The 17,829-nt window shown below is 40.1% G+C and overlaps 1 protein-coding gene across 1 annotated transcript; it reads left to right on the plus strand.

Moving 5' to 3' along the window:
• The first annotated feature begins 13,179 nt into the window (after window positions 1-13,179).
• Window positions 13,180-14,577, plus strand: gsx1 (GS homeobox 1). The gene is made up of 2 exons (XM_069145597.1): window positions 13,180-13,649; window positions 13,751-14,577. Exons 1-2 carry the CDS (start codon window positions 13,271-13,273, stop codon window positions 14,101-14,103), a joined length of 732 nt encoding a protein of 243 aa, XP_069001698.1. The 5' UTR covers window positions 13,180-13,270; the 3' UTR covers window positions 14,104-14,577.
• The last annotated feature ends 3,252 nt before the right edge of the window (window positions 14,578-17,829 follow it).

Genomic DNA, 17,829 nt, shown 5'->3' on the forward strand with positions numbered 1-17,829 from the left:
GTGCTCTAAGTGCCAGAGGATCATTGTTTGACATGATGACTGAGCTGATGATTCATTTGCGAGGCCTGACTTCTGTTTGGAGCTTCTTATGTAACACTGTTGAATAATGCTTTTTAAATAGAGACACTCTTACTTTGCACAAAGCCACTGATGGGAAATTACGTCTGCGTGCGAGGTATCTTGGAAGATTGGTCCCTTAAACATTTTTCAGTGAATAATTTTACTGTAATAAAACATCAAGTGCTGCCTTGAGTTGTAGTGCAAAAACCTGCATGCAATGCAGTTATGAAACTGTCACCTGGTCTTCAGCATATGCAGTATTTATGGTATTTCCTTCGCAGGTAATTATTCTGATGTGTTTTACACTGTGCAGTCCGGGTCATGTGATATTTTCACTTCATGCTAATGGTTCCCTTTATAAAGTTACTGCTTTGGGCACTAATAGAAACTCAAAGCTTTCTTCATCACTTTGATTTTAAAAACTCCCAAACATTTCAGTCGACAGAAACATTTCTTAACCTGGCTTTTATTGTGAAACATTTGTTGTCACTGAAATCGTACAAAAACACTTCAGATGAATAAGTTAGTACAAGCGTTGCAAATAGCAGGATTATATTGTTGACTTTATTAAATGAAAGTGATGGAAATGTACAATGTTGATTATTGCACGTAAACTGTAGGAATGCAATCTCGGAAACCCGCAAAAACAAAATCATGTATATCCCTGTGTGTGTCGGGCCGCCCACACATGAGCACAAGCATGATTGTTATAAATAAATGATGTCGCAGGTGTGCTCCAGTACTTAAAAATAGCACTAAACCCCTGCATATAGGAAGACATTTAAAAAAGATGTCCACACTGAATAAGGATTTTATCACTAGGTGCAATATCAGTGCCATTTTAATCAACTTGTTGTCCGAAATTATTGTTATTGTTAAAGAATATTGGGTCCGTTTCATACATTTATCAAAAAGCCAAAACTAGACCAAGAACATTGCGATTCATGGTTTGTTTTAGAAAGCGATGTGATCTGCATGTTCCCCGCCCATTTAGATTCATTGAAACCATTTAGAATTTTGTTATTTTCATTCCAAAATGTCAGAATTTTTTTTTAAAGTTTTGCTTAGAAATCAATGTTTTTATGTCCTGATCTGATTTTATTTAAAATTGCATGCCTTAATAATATTTTTTGGTATTTACTTATTAAATTGTATTTGTTTTTCATTCTTTAAATATTTATTACTATTGTTAGAAGTAGTAGTGGTAGTTTTAGTGGTAGGTTTTTTTTTTTTTCAACATCGTAACTCGTTCAAGCTACAACAGTATATCACCCCAGTGCATAAATGGCAATAGAGAGCCACTATACAACATTAACCAAGTATTTAAATTAAATTTAAAGGATATGCCCAGTGTCTCATTTGAATAATTCATTGATGGTGTATCTCCACCTGCTTCTGCCTCTGTGCCAGTGTCTGAATTTGTGTGACGGAGGGCCTGAATGGTGATGTGTGACACACTCCTGATGAAAAATAACAGCGGCCCTCAGATCTGCACAACAGCTGATGAAGAATCACTGACTTTTATTGGTGCCAAATAAAAGGATGCGATGAAAGAGTCAAAGGCTGAGGGAGAGAAAGAGGGATTCAGAGGGAGGGGCGGAGGAGTGCAAAACAAGGCCCCATCCATCACACGAGTTGAGAAGACACATTCCAGTGCCCTTAGCAAGAGGATACATTCACTCAAAGTCACAATAGAGTGGGAATCTGGGAGAAGCTGGGAGGGGCACCCATCAATACACAACCTCGCCCTTCGGCTCTCTCGGCGCACAAACTCAATGCCCCTTCCAATCCAATTCAGTTCCCTCTATAAGCATGACAAATGTACATTTTGCTGCCAATGAATGTGTTCATACTCAAAACAACAATCACGGCACGGTAACAGCTGAGATTTTTTTTTTTTTTTTTTTTTTTTTTTTAGCTGCTCTGCTCTTCCTCAATCCCCTCGCCCTCGCCCTCCCCGCCCATCTCTCTGTCTCATTAATCGGAGCTGCGGAAATTTGTGCTGGGGTTGTAGGATATCTCTGTCTGGCGGTTAGTGGGGATTTTAGGGGTGCAGGGAGCAGGTGATGGCTTTCTGGAGTGCACTCATTTACACTCCTCCCTTTCTCTCGCTGAGCAGCGTGAAGAGGTGGGAGAGATGAGGGGCCTGCCTCCTCTCACTCCTGTGAGCTGCACCTGCCAGGGGTGAGGGGATCAATTGTGAACTCTGACCTTGTACCTTCTACAATGCCCAATTATTACCCATGCCACGTGATATATACATTATACATTAAGAATACTTCCATTAAATAAGTGGAAAGCAAATCATATGTAAACAGGGAAATAATTGTGTACAATATAGCTTATAAAATGGTAGAAAAACTTGTATTTGATCCATATGAAAACACAATTAGTGAAGCTCTAAACACGGTTTTTTTTGTTTTTTTTCTGCAAAAATTAATAATTCAGATTGCCACTTGAGAAAGCTTGAACATTAACGAACTGTAAATGGACACAAAACAAGTACTCACGTTTACAGAAATGGCCGAGGCCACGGAAATCCATGTTTTTCAGGAGATTTTAAGCTAACATATTGTAATTTTAGGCGTGCAGTGTTTGTCTTTATAACTTGGATAATAAGCCTACTAAGAAAAAATGTTGATCTTACCGAAGGCCTCGTCTTTTCCTTTGTATTTCCCGCGTTACGTTACGCTCCCGTTAGCTCGCTAACTTGTTAGCCTCTGGTGGCGGTCTAAGCGGCGTCCACGTTGCCTAGCAATGTTTATTTATTTATTTAATTAATTTATTTTTTATTTTTGTTTACAACTTCACCGATAACGGTGCTCGTGAATTCCTGTATCGTAACGACGAGCATCATTTAAAAAAATAAAAAAATAAAAATAAAAATAAAAAGCACAGTCCTAACCGACGGCGGAACATTCACAACACCTCGTTGACGTGGTGACGTCACTTGTGGTTGCTGTGCGCGGCGCATCTGCGTCATCTTTAAGGTGATTGATTTTATTCATCGATAGTAAATAACCTCAGAACCCGGTTTGGAGCCAACTGCGAAACAGGTGAAGTGAGCTCAGGAAAAAAAAAAATAGGTCAAGTATCGCTTTGTTTGTCCGTGAAGACGTATAAAAAAAACAACAACAACAAAACAACAATCTTTCGTTCTTTACAGGAGGGATTCCTGTCACCGTTCAAAACCCTGAGGACCGGGGAGGAGGCAGGGAGACTCGGGAAGACCGGCAACTCAGGACAGCTTAACTGTGAGTTCATTTGTTTGTTTTCAGATTAAATTAATATGTGATGATTAAAAAAAAGTTAGTGTGGTTTACGGTGGGGTTAGCGCCAAAATTGAGGGGCTGTAGGTGAACTCCACCCAAAGTCTTTGAATGGCCCTCAACTGACCCGATTCATCCCTATTTTTTTTTTTTTACCCATATCATATATATACTGCACCGATGTATAAAGGACAGTAAAAAAAAAAAAAAAAAAAGTAAAAATTTTTTTCTGGCATTATATAGTTCTGGAGCTGCAGAAACAGTTTGCAGAAGTAGAGTGAGGGTGAAACCATGTGAACATATCAGAGTTTGTTGATGTTTGAAAAAAAAAAATGAAAAAGAAAAAAATAGCACAGAATATAGAAGTTCATATTTTGTTCGATGTTAAATGATGCGATTTCAGTTGTAGAAGTTTTAATTCATACTACGCTGAGCGAAAAATGATTACCTTCCCAACATCCTTATCTCCTCCCTCTGTCGTTGCCTTTGCGTTTCTTACGTCGTTACCCACCGCCGTCCTTATTGACGTTGCCTAGCAGCAGTGGTGCGTTCACGACCTAAACGCAAAGCATAGCTACACACACACACGACTTCCGGCGTAATCTCGACCTCACAAGATTTATTTGAAGGCAGCATTAATCCGTTTTTTTTTTTTTTTTTTAAGTGAAAAGCTCGAAGCCAGTTATCTTACCATAGCACAGACTGGAAACAGAAATAGAAAATGTAATACAGAACAAAACACAATATTTAATATAACCTGCTTATTTAGAGGTTTGTTAGTGGATTTTTTTTTTTTTTTTTTCCCCCTTTGAACTGAGCTAGCCTTGCTGCTTTCCCAGCTCGGCTAAACTCACCGACTGTAACTTTATATTCAACATACAAACATAAGAGTGTTAGCCTACTAGTCCCTTATCAGTAGGCAAATTAGTATGCATAATTCCCCCACAAATTTTATTAAATTAATGTAAAATTGTTCCTGTAAGGTTGGACAATATTTTACATTTTCTGACATTCCAAAAACACTTTTTTACAACAGCACACTCGAGTCTTGCATAAGATAACATCACAATAACCTAAATCCAAAAACTTGTTGCTTGCTTTTCCAGTCATAATATGTAAAGTGCTGCAGCTTTCACTCGACGGCTTCACTCCACATCAGTGTTGTCCCATCTTGTGTTCTTTCAAAAAGGAGGCCTCTTTATTTTTTGTGTCATAGCATTTTGCTGGCAGCTCACTTTGTCAGTGAACTGGGTACAAATGGGTATTATTCAGACTGATGAGATCCATTTGGGGTTTTGTCAGGACTTGGAGTAGTGTGAAAGTTGGTTTCAGTGGACCCCTGGCCTAGACCAGCTGAAAGCCAGTGTGTTAGTTTCTATGGTAATGGCGAAATAGTAACTACCTCCCAGCAGCGTCCCGCCGCGTGTCGCCTCATCAATAGAGCGCATCTGCAGAAAACTGGGGGACCCTGTAAGATGGGCAGTGACCCGTCATCACACCGGCTCTCACATATAAGGTCATATATAGACGTTGAATTAGGCCAAGCCTCTTTTTCTCACTGCTTACGTCATAACTCTTGAGAGAAAGTTGAGACTGGGCCATATATTCCCCGTTTTTGTCAAACGCATAGTGAGACAGAGTAAAAAGCCGTCCCGGAGGTCATTAGGATGAGGGGGGGAGAAGTAAAATGCAACAACCACGAAGTAGGGGGTGAAAAAAAATCAAACAAAAGCTGACTCCAAATCACAATGTCTGCAATAGAAATTTAAGAAGAAAAGGGGATATTGAGTTATGAAAATCATACAGGGGGTTGCCTTTTACTGATGCAAATGTCCCGAAATTTCTCATTCATTGCCCTGAAAGTGTTGCTCTCACCCTGGAAACGGACTGAACTCGATCCTTTTAAAGTGTAGGTACAGTTTAATACGTGGGAAATTCACTCTTTAAGATTTAAAACCAAACTGTTTTTTCTCGCCAAAATGTGTCTTCTGATTTCTCTACAGCATGGGATTAAGAAATCGCAGTTTCTTTTAAAAATGTCAACATTTAAAGTGGCAGAGTTTGTGTTGACAGTGAAACCTTTTGTATCCTGAAATAAATGAAAACAATTCCAAAACAATAGTGACTCCTGAAAGGAGGCTAATGTGAGCTGAATGGGGAGGAAATGGGCCAAACCACAGGAGGTCATTAATGAGAAAAACCATAAACTTTAAGGAATCACACGGTTTTAGTCTCTGGTTCCTTCAAGGCTTCAAACTGTTTGTTCCTGAAGCTCATCCTGTTCTTTAGAGGAACACACTGATAGACTAATCATGAACTGCTGAGCTGAAAATGAGTAAGTAATGGTTACACGAGTAGTTTTTGTGGAGGGGTGTTTATCTGCCCCCACCGCCTCCCTCCTGCTCTAACTCTCTGACCTCCCTCCTCCCTCATGCTTACCCCCCTCTGTGATTTCCCATGGGCCTCCAATTGATTCAATTAAGTGAACACACAAATACCATATGCTTAAAGATGTTTTTTTCTCAACCGACCACAAGACAACTTGGCAGCCGCATCGTGGCAAAACTCATTGATGCACATACTTTTCCAAAATAAAACTTGACATTGTTGGAACTTTTGCTGTTTTATGGCAGTTCCTTATCATTTGGTATTTGAATTAGCTGTTGAAGAAATCCCACTGGAAACATCAGAGCATCAAAGATGAAACCGCAGAGAGAAACGGTGAAAGAGGGGAGGATCAGAAAAGTGAAGCTGTGAAAAGGAGGGAGGAGTAGCGACTCGCCATCAGAAATTGTTCTGCGCCGTAATTTCGGCTTTGTTTTCCCCACAATAAAGTCTCCTACACGTTGGCCCTACAGCATAACGTTAGGCGAGGAGAAATGAGGCAAACACAACATGGCCAAAAGACGCTTCGCATTCTTTCGCTTTTGTAGTTGTGGGACTCATGAAAGAGCAACAGACACAAAATGGGGAACAAAGGGGGCAGTGTGGATGAAGGCACTATCACTGACATCCCCAGCACTTTGAACAACTTGTCAGCACAGACACAGAAGCAACCGCATTCTGTCACATTTGTGTACAAACCCCATGAAAGGGCTTGCTGACCTGCCCATATCCCTTTATTGGGGTTCAAATGGCAAGAGGCATTCATTGTGTCTGGGAGAGTTCATTAAATTCATTGGTTTGACCTGTTATTTCAGGCCAAAAGTCTGCTGATTTGGAAAAATGTGAGTCAGCCATACGTAATAGCCTACTGACCTCCTCAGGGTAACAAACCCTTTTGAAGAGAATTTCAAGGCCTTTTTATGAATAGGGTCAAAGGGGAAGTTTGAGACATATCTATAGCAGAACCAATGGATTCACATCAAAAGGAAATTTGGAATCATCCAAAGATATTTAGACCTCCTAATGGTTTTTCTCATAATATTTCTGAGCACAACACAATATCTAATTATTTTGCATTTATGAGGAAAGTGTGATGATTGATGAAACTCTGACAACAAACAACACAGCTGGAACATTTAACAAATGCTTTGTGTCTTAGTTTGAAGGACAAGGTGGGTAGAAGTCCGGGAAAGTTGAGGGAAAAAATATACTTGACCATTTTAGTTCCCATAACATCATCACATTTAGATGTAAATAGGATCATTAGTGAGGCCCGACTGTCAAGTTTGCATCTATTTCTCATTTATTCTTGTCAAAAGCAGCCCAGAGCCTGTAGCAGGGATTTTACAAATCGGATAAATTCTGCCTCAGGGGTAATTTACAAAATGAATCACGAGCAGTTAAAAAAAAAAAAAGGAGAATCCTACTGTACTATTATCAGATTAGTGATGATTAGAGTCAACCGTATTAAAATTTGCAACAATAAGAAAAGTGGATAGAAGGTAATTTGGTGTTGAGCTACTTTGAGGTAGAGGTTTGGCTCTGCAAAAAAAAATTGTCAAGGAGGACAGTCATCAAATCTGAAAAAAAAAAAAAAAAATCGGAACATTCAAAAACAATTATTGATTTTTTTTTACCTCATTAAAAGCATGTTCTAAATATATCATAAACATATACAATTATTGTTGGCAGGAAAGTCAAGCATATTACTATCTTGGTCTCACGGGTGTTTTTTTTATCACTTAAATATATTTCATACTTGACCGTTGGAGGTCTCCATATGTTTTCAGGGTGGAGACTAAGTTCAGTGTTGTTGTTTTGTTTGTATATAATTATTATTTAGAAGAAACTCTGCAAACTCAATGTGGTTTTGTTTGATAAGAACCAGCATGCAACAAGCTTGGCAGCTTACTTTGCCTTTATTTTGAAAGGCAAACATCCCTCTCAGACTGCTCTTTTTTAACATGTCTGACTGATCCTCCATGCACAACATAGATCCTCTCCAGTATGGGTTTTTTCTGTGATTAGTAGTCTTTCATTAACTGTGCTCGGTCTCTGACAATAACACTGAGACTGTCTGTGCAGAGACTGGCATAGCTGTGAGGACGCACCTAGCAACAGCACTTGACCTGGACTCAACCACATCAGAGAGGCTCTACACGGCAGACTGACGCATAAATTCAGATTTACCATCAGGGAACAGAGTATAATGCTAATCAAAGAGGAACCAAACTTTTTTTTTATCATGTCAGTCACAACAACACAACTATTTTCACTGGTTTCTTGATTGTTGTCTCTCCTGATTTGTGTATAATGTGCAGCTTTCTGCATTTAGGCCCACGTATTCATGCTGTTTGTATATTTGTTTGCGCCAGCTGATGCACGTCCAGGCCACTTGTTGATGCGTCATTTGTCATATTCACGCACAACTGAGATGTTTCAATGTGCAGTTTGTGCCTTTCACTGTAAGGCTTATTAAGTTGAAGTAGTCTGAATGTTTATCAAATGTAACTTAACATTTCCAGCTGATTTAATCCTACTAATTAAAATATACCGAAGCCTATATGGGAATATTTAAACACAGAGCAGCTCAGCCTCATTGGCTTAGTGTTCGTGTTTGAATCCTAGGTCTGTATCGTGCAGTATATTCAGATACTGGATTGTAATATCAAACTAATTATGATGGCAGTGATAGTGGTGGCAGCTCAGGTCACTGATGATTAGAGGGTTTTTTATTGGAAAGCTGTATTTTGTATTGTGAACAGGGATCCATTTGCAGCATTGTATGTTGGTCACGGTTCAAATGATCAGAACGCAAATTGATTTGAATTTAAATATTTTATTGTAACGTATCCAAAATTGTTGACACTCCTTCGACTTCTAAACCTTTGTTTTGAATTTCATCTTTATTTATCTGACTTGCGGGGGAACATGATGAATCCAAGAATACAATGAATACAACAAAACCTGTGTTATCTGGAATTCAAAAAGAAGAAAAAAAAAAAGTGAAGTATTGAAGCATTGATGAAGCATTTTGTGGTCTCCATCAGCCATAATGAGTTCACAGATGCCTCAACCTTCTGCATGAATTTTCACCACTTTCATACGCTGATGTCATCACTGTAGTTGGTTCTCATTCGTTTGGTGCTCTCAAATTGATCATCACCCTTCCTGGACTGGACTGAAATAAACAAACTGAGTAAAAGTGAAAAAAAGGCTTCTAAAAATAGCTTCTAAAACACTTGGGATCTGAAGTGGCTGATACCTGCAATGTTATTTAGCGGTAGCAACTAGCACGATCTATGCAGCTGTAAACTTTAAATCCTGCTGAAAATATTATCTGTACTTCCACGAAAAAGTATTTACTATGATAACTATAAAAGCCATCATTCTGGCATAGCGGTGATTTAATCTCTACAATTTCAGGAAAATCTGAATTCATCTCGCTTCAACAGAGATTCTGTTGTGAATGTCAAAAAACATAAAGAAATTTTGGCCCCAGGTTTTACATCTCAGTGATGTGCAAGAGGCTCCAGGTTCATTTGAGGAAGTTAGCCCCTTAACAACACCCTCCACACACACACACACACACACACACACACACACACACACACACACACACACACACACACACACACACACACACACACACAAAAGACAGAAACAGGTGTCAAACTCAAGATTAAAACTTTTGAATACAGGTCTGGTCCTGGTCCGTGCTGATTTAACTGTCAAATTAGTCTGAATTAATCAAAGGAATAGTGAACCTGTTTTACGGCAGTACTATACATAGTGTATTTGTTTTAGGGTTTCTCTGATCTGCTTTTTAAAATTTGACTGTTCTGTCTTGTTTGTACTCCTCCATCTGTGGCATTGAAATTGATGGAGTAAAAACTTTCTAACAATAGTTTGTCAAATTTAAGAGAAGATTCACCCAACTGACACAGTAACAAACCCCACACAAGAACACAGCAGTCGTGTCTTGAGACAATGAGAAATCTATTTTGAATACAATACAAGATATATTAAAAAAAATCTGAACATCTCTGTTTTCAAAAATGTCCATATTTAGTGGATATACTGGATGCCACGTGTTTCTTGTAACTTTCAGTAAAAATGCTTTTTGATCTGTTTAATTGTGAGGCCAGGCTGAGTTAAGCTGTACTTGAACATAATTATCATCTTCAAACGGTCACTTAAACATGTCCTCAAATCATAATAATGACTGAAAGGCCTCCACTTTCTAGATATTATCAGTCATCATTTAGCTTGATAAAAAACTCAAGTGCCCAGATCTTAAGATTTCTTATATTAGCAACATAAAAGATGTAACGCCTCCGATTCACTCAAGTCCAAATTCACCTGTGGAGCCTTATATCTGTCACATTGTGGCACCTAAACTGACAGCATCTCTTTGTCCGTCTCCCTCGCTCTTAAGGATTCATTAGTCCCTATAGACTCCAACAGCCTCAACATATTGCACCATTCAGCTGGTACTTACGTGTCATCTGTTATCTATTGGACTAGTGTTTCTGGTGAGCATATGAATGATAATCAGGCCTTTGTGTGTCCATAGAGGTGCAGCGGGATCTGTAGTCTGTGATGTTGCCTCAGGGGGAGATTAGGAGGGGCAGTCGGCCCTCTGTGTCACGTCGACAGTCACAGCGCCCATCCACGGCTGGGCCAAACCCCACTGGGACCTTAAATCCTGTTACACTGTCAGCTAAAACCATCATTTGTATTAGAGATGTGTGGGTGTTTAAGTGTGTGTACATATTAAGTGAGGGGGGATAGTGTCTTAAACTATGAATTATTCATACCAAAAAGAAAAGGAGATATTGACTACATCTCCATAAACAGACTGCTCTCTTTTTGTCATCAGGCACGAGATCTTTGGGTATAATTGCATAAAAGCCCCTGAAAATGTGCTTCTCCAACGGCACAGCAGGCACTGGTCAGTGTTATCATCAGGGATGAATTTGAGTGATGGCAATTGTTCCAATTTAATATCTTATAAATAATTTACTATTTCAGGGGCATCGATCCCCCCCTACCAAACATTAATGTTAAGAAGCTTTACCAACCCACAGCTGTATGCTAGTTACTGAACACATGAAGCTATGCTGAATTAGTCTGCCTCATTGGTTTGTGACGAAAAACACAGATATGGATGTGATGATGCATCATAAGTGGCTATAGATGTATTTTTTTTTCCCGCTTGGAACTGGTGCAAAAAAATGCACCAGAGTTGTTATAATGTGAGTGGGCTATTTTCCTCGATTATTTATCTCAGTAACAAGTGATTATGGAGAATGAGATTCTTTGCACTTCTGGCCCGCGCCTCCAGAGGGAGGTCAAAACTATTTGTCAGTCTCCAGTTGGGATTGCAAATTAGGATGAGCCTCCCCTGCGTGACGACCCATGAAACCTCTATTCCTATCCACGGGATGACTGCTGTACATAATTTGAAAATGAGGGCCTTTGATAACATATTTATGTTGAGCAATACATCAAGCTGCCACCGCAGCGTTGTACAGCAGGCTGGAAAAAAAGAGCTGGATTTGAGGCCTAATTCTGTTTTATATCTGAAGCGTTTAGGCCCGCATTGGAAAGAAAATAAACATTTTGACTCTTTTATTTTGGTACAATATCTGGCAACCCCTTAATAAAAGCGCTTTAGATGAAAACATGTCATTAACCTATTACCTAATTAAGGCTCCGAATAAAAGATTTGTATTTACAGGTTTCAGAGATTGCAGCAAGATTGACAGACTATAGTTAATGGCTGATTCCTGGCAGGAAATGAAAGAATAAAAAAAATTAAAAAAAAATGTAAATGCCTCTCGCGGATGTAACAGATTTTTTTCTGTCCTAATGACTGGATCACGTTTAAGGGTTTAACTGCTCCCTAATTTGTGGCTACTTTAATGGCGCAACCTAATTCCAGGTCTAGTTTTTTGTGAAAGATTAGTGGTGTGAAGCTGCAACACATTAAGCCTCTTTCATGTGGAGAGAGCAGATAGATAGCATCACACTGTTTTGGCGCTGAAGGGCTCGTTTGCTGACAGTTAATGGGAAATGATGCTTGAAGCAGAGGTAAACAGTGCGACAACAAGGGACGTGTCTCTCCGTCATTAATAAATAAGCCCAAATAATAACAGGAAATAAAAAAAAAAAACAGGTGTGGAAAAACTTTATTTGAATTTACATACCGTCCCGAGGCTTTGGGTATGGCACAACTGGGTCTTTTTTGTTAAAATGTCATATTTCTAGTTTAACAAACAATGTTTTGTTTGGCTTTCTAAGAGAGAAGCTCCGAAGAAGAGAACTCGCATTCCACTATTTACTCACACATTACGGCTCCGGTCCCTTTGAAGGTCTTGTTCAGAAAGCCTTAAAGTGAAAGAAAATGTTTTCCTATTACTTAATTCAATCAGAGCGCGAGGCGGGGGCTTGACGCGCAGCGCACTGGGCTCCTCTATGACAGAGTCGCCTTTGTTGCGTCTATCCGCCGCTGTCACACACTTTAATTCGACTCTCTTTCTCCCTCATTGAAAACCCTCCACAATGACATTCAATAAGGGCCGCAGAGTGAAAACCTGGTTATTTTTTACATATTCTTTCCCCCCGGCTCGGCAGGGGCCCGAGCAAAGGAATTAATCACCGCTCTTTAACAGCACTGCCTCCAGGCAATGACTTGTCCCTTTTTTTGTGCCCAGAAATGACACATTAACCCTAAAATGGATATGCATAAACTTTACATTCAGCTGTTGCGTTTATGTTTGCGCTCAACGCTGTCGGTAAAGTAGCCTCACAAGTGCGTCAGACCTGACAGGATGCACACAGGTTAAAATATTTAAAATAGTGGAAGAATGATAGGTGTTTGCTGGTGTTAATTCAGAAAAATGGAACAATATATTGAACAGACTTTAACTTTTCTTAAGATCATTAAATACAGATATGATGAACTTATGATTTTAAAAGAATTACTGGAAAATTAGTCTGTAATTTACCTGCTTGTATTAGAATATATTGGATACATGTATAACAGTAGCACTCCTTCTCCTTGCCATGGATATACACACACGTTTAAGACTCTAACTTCTAGACATCCAGACTGCTTCAGGTTTAAGACAAAACTTGAATACACGCTGGCTTTCCAAATGTGACAGAAACGTTTTCTCTCACAAATTTAAGCTCTTCTCTATGATAAAATGAGAGTGATGATAAAAGGGAGAATGGGCAGTGCCGCCTCTTGCGGCGTGGGTGGGGCTGACAAGAATAGACTACATTATGCAGTTCATTTAGTTAACAAGTGAAATAATGGGGAAGCGTGCAGTGGGAATGCCGAGAGAAAGGCACAAAACCCTATTGAGAGCTCTTGGCCGCTTACAGCGTAACCGTCACATGGCCGAACCGAGTCCACGGGCGGCTATTTAAGGAGAGGCTGTGCGCCTTCAGCACCACTTCGCTGTCCACCGTCCCAAGGAGAGCAGACCGACACGAACGACGCACCGGCTTAAACTTCAACCGCGCTGAGCAACAAGTTTGCAAACATGCCGAGGTCTTTTCTCGTGGATTCCTTGATTTTAAGGGAGGCCAGCGACAAAGGGACCGAGAATAACCCACCTTTATTCCCGTACGCTGTGCACTCGCCGCACCACCCACACGGGCTGGCGGGCTCCTGCCACTCGAGGAAAGCCGGGCTGCTGTGCTTCTGTCCGCTGTGCATGACCGCGTCCCATCTCCACCCGTCTCCACCGACGCTGCCGCTGCTCAAAGCATCGTTTCCTCCCTTCAGCTCACAGTACTGCCACTCAGCTTTGTCCAGGCAACACTCTTCATCCAACAGCGTGAACCTCAGCCACGGACCGGGGATTTACCAAGCTGCGTACTCGGTCCCAGACCCGCGCCAGTTCCACTGCATCTCAATCGGTGAGTAGAGGCTGATTTAACATTAGATTGAGTCGAGCAGAGCCACGTTTAATGTGTTTCCATTGTATGTCTGTGTCTGACAATCTCTCTTATTTTCACAGAAAACAGTAATGGAAAACTTCAGAGCAGCAAGCGCATGCGCACCGCCTTCACCAGCACACAACTTTTGGAGCTGGAGCGAGAGTTCACCTCCAACATGTATCTCTCCAGACTGAGGCGCATCGAGATCGCCACGTACCTGAACTTGTCCGAGAAACAGGTGAAAATCTGGTTCCAGAACCGCAGAGTGAAGCACAAAAAGGAGGGCAAAAGTAGCGGCCAAAGGACTGGATCACATAACTGCAAATGTTCCTCCCTGTCAACCGCGAGATGCTCGGAGGAAGAGGACGATGACATTCCCATATCTCCCTCCTCGTCCGAAAAGGAGGACGTGGACCTGTCCGTCTCCCCCTGAACTCCCTCGCTGCCTCTCTTCTGAAAGATTTTGAATACAGCCAAAAAAACAAGACTGTTCCACTTGTGTTCAGTCATCTGTACATACAGAGAATATTTAATCAGGGAACTGTCCTGAATTATTGTATAGCTGTATACATGTTGTACGTTTTGTATGTAGTTTTTTTCTGAAAACAGTCCATTGTTGTTGCCAATCCGATGATATGGTAGGCATATTTGTAAAGACAAGCCCAAAAAACAATAGCAACATTGTTTATTAGTATTTTGGGGAAGACAGTATTTTGTACTATACTTGGTGAATACTGGTTACATTCATTCTGTGATGGAACTGTGACTTCAACTATGGAAAGCTGGAGAGAAATCCCCCTTCTGTCACATCGCTGAGACCTCTCTGAAATTATATCTTCAGTGTAATTGAAAAATATTTATTTATTTAAAAATGTTGATACTTAAATAAAAATATTTCTGAGCGGTAGACTACGCTGTCTCGTGAGTTAAATATTTTGTTTTTTGCGCACCACTGAGTGCGCACTGTGGCGCACATCAGGTTGATGTTATTAGTTTGGGTATTAAATTTAAAAAAAAAAATGATGTGGGAAGACTATTAGACAATTCCAAATATTGTGGTATAGTCTTTGGTCAAAATAATAACATGAATAATATTCCCATGTAGTCAGACTTGCTGGCTGCGCACATTTGGAAACGCGCGAAATGTGCAGTGGCTTGCTGCTCTTTTCAGACGTAAGACTCGGTTTCTGTGCAAATTAAAACAATATATATCCTAATATTCTATAAAATGAAGCTAAAGCTACAGTGCGCAGGATGTGCTCAGGCTGTGAGAGGGTTTAAAAGAATAACTTTCCCGCAAAAAGCCTAAAACAAATTGGCTGTGACATAATTTTGTTCCTACATTCTGACTGCATCCACGCAGATAAACAAACTGTTCTTGTGTATCCAGAGAACACATTAGGATAAATGACCTGGACGAGTAAATCAAATGCTTAATAATCTTTATCTCCCAGAAATGATAAAGACATTATTATGGGGTCCTCTTATGTGCTTTCCCTGGGGGACACTCAAGCCATATCACTGCCTGGCCCCTTTGGAGCTCCTTTCAAGCTTCATCCCAGCTGAAACGATCCGTCTCGTGTGACCGAGTTAATAATCGCTGTGGTGGTGCATCAGGAGTGGATATCTTAAGATATCGATCTAACATGAAAATAAATGAGGGAAAGACTCAGTCTGGTGTCCATGACCCACATTGTTCTTATTGTTAAGGCAGCACTGTGGTCAAGTTTATTGCCGGTTTTATGAGCTGCAGGTGCGTTCAATCTCTCGTACAAACTCTTCAAAAACAGACAATTACTGTTTAAATAACAAAAAACACAAATATTAATTAGCATGTAATTTTATTTTTTATTGACAATCATTTAAACCACAAAAATAAAATATTGCACGAAGTCTAAAAATACGCATCATCCTCCATCACAATTTCAGTATTTTAGACTTACTCTGGATAAAATGAGTCTACAAAGAGTGTATATGTATTTTCTAAATTCAGTAAAAAAAAATATTATCTGATCAATAAAATCAGAGAGACCAAGCCAGGAGTTTGGCGTGGAGTTCCAGGTTTGTTCGTCTACTTTACGCACCGTTACAGCTGCACTCTGACGGAAGCTTTGGTCGTCAAAACTATATTTATTATGTTGAATAGGCTTTAAATTATATTTTCCTTCATATAAAAGTACAGACTTTTGCCAAAGAGAGGAAAAACTGCTCTTAAATTGTACAGCACATTATCTGCATCGGTGTGCCTTTTTTGGATGTGAAGTTTCACTTGTAAACTTTCATTTAATTGTTCACTTAACCATTTTAACAAAACTCTAATATTTGCATTTGTTAAGATATGGGATTAGACTATTTTGTTAATTGCACCATAGAGCCCCATTTTGCTCCCAACGTCCTCTGCAAAGCGCCCTTTATCCATTCAATAGCCCGGGGGTATGCGCCCTGGGGGAGCTTATACGCTCGGTGCTCCAAATGCTCAATTTATTTATTCTTAATTTTGTGCCGATCAATTCATTGAAGCAAAAAGGACTACGGTGTCTTTTTAAAAAGAAGAAAAGGGAATTGTGGACGTAACCTTGACGGAGCTGAGGAGAGGGCTCCCCTGACGCTGGAGAGCCGCTTGAGTCAACAGGCGCCCATCTAGCAGACTCGCCCTTGTCTTTATTCTGGCTAATTTTTTATTTACGGCTTTTCTTTGACATGTCTCTTATCTATCAGATTAAAAGAACAGCTTGTAACAAATCAGTCTGCACGATTTACAACAGCATTAAAAGGGGACAAAGGGAGCAGGCAGTCAGTACCTGAGAGTCTGGTAGACGGCGCGGCGCTGCAGCTGATTCGATGGTTTGAAAATACGCACGAAACAAAATACTTGAATCCTGAAAAAGAGCCTTTGTACGTTTCTTTAGAAATCAAGCAATTCTGCATGACAAAGGACAATTAATAAGCCGTCTTTTCACGACCAGCAGCTGGTTTCCCCGTCAAGGAAAGTTGGAAAAAATTCAGACTGAATGCGCGCAAAAGCCCTTTGCGCGCAGACAGCAACCCAAGGTGACCCATTTGGCACAGTTAAAATAACCAAGCCGAGGTAAAAGCGAGGGAACTGTCAAAAACATTTAAGCTGAAATATCTTGAAATTGCAAATCCCTTTATGTGGAGGGACGCTGCCGATGTGGGTTAGTCGTACAAAGGAGGTGGTTAAGTTGGAGAGGCTTTGGAAACGGACACGTGGCTTCTCAATGAGAGCTCTTTTGGACCCGCGTGGCTTGCTGTGGCACTGCACATTCAACTATTTTAAACTTATCCTGCTTTATAAAAGTGTGGAATAAACCTTAACCAGTTAGCCTGCAAACTTTAACAAAACAGTTTATAAACTTTTAAACACTTTAATGCATTTATAACCAGTTTGTTTACTCATTTCTAAATAACAAATGCCACCTGCTCTACAGTCCCAACCTCGCCTGTAAACGTAGAGTACTGAGTTATTATTGAAACAGGGGGAATTGTTTTCAACAGGATACTTTTAAAACAAGGATTTAAAGGTTAAAATGCACTTTTATCTTCACATTTAATAACTTTATCCTGTGTGTGGCGTTTTTATTTTGCGTTTATCTATACATCTATAAGAAGGAACGAGTTTACAAAAATCTGAGCAGGTTTGTGTGGTTTTAAAATGGCACAATGTTTAATTTTGCACTACAGTTCGTATTTTATAACAGATATATTATTTTATATTTTAAAATACAGCTTCATCTAAACACCTTAACCTGCATCCATGTACTGGAAACGGATTCTGTTGCTCTCGATGTCTGATTTAATCTGTAACTAAACGGAACAGCAACATGTCTCATTCTGGAGCTGTTGTTGGTGAGAGTGTGTGCAGCCGGCTGAAGTGGCAGGGAAGGAAACCGCTCGTCATTGCCTTGAACTCCGTCTGTTTTCTTCTGCAACATTTGAACTCATTCAGCTGCACATAATCTGTTTAACAGCTAATCAGTAATGTAAGATGAAGGACTGGCACGCAGCTTCACTCTTCCTCAGTTCCCCCTCCTGGCTAATTGAATATTCAACGCGCGCACAGTGCTCTGCTTGCCTTTTTCAGTGTGCCCCGAATACGTCTTTTTAATTCTCGGCCCATACACAAGCAGTGTCAAAGGTC

This window comes from Embiotoca jacksoni, unplaced genomic scaffold (genome assembly GCF_022577435.1).
Source record: "Embiotoca jacksoni isolate LCO1_2020_lvr unplaced genomic scaffold, fEmbJac1.0.p SCAF_13, whole genome shotgun sequence".
Taxonomy (NCBI): Eukaryota; Metazoa; Chordata; class Actinopteri; family Embiotocidae; genus Embiotoca; species Embiotoca jacksoni.

Bases quoted from the DNA above. Each gene is read 5' to 3' on its own strand.
- gsx1 (XM_069145597.1), top strand. From the start codon at position 13,271: ATGCCGAGGTCTTTTCTCGTGGATTCCTTGATTTTAAGGGAGGCCAGC. The intron at 13,650-13,750 runs GTGAGTAGAGGC...TTATTTTCACAG, and splicing joins GTTCCACTGCATCTCAATCG to AAAACAGTAATGGAAAACTT.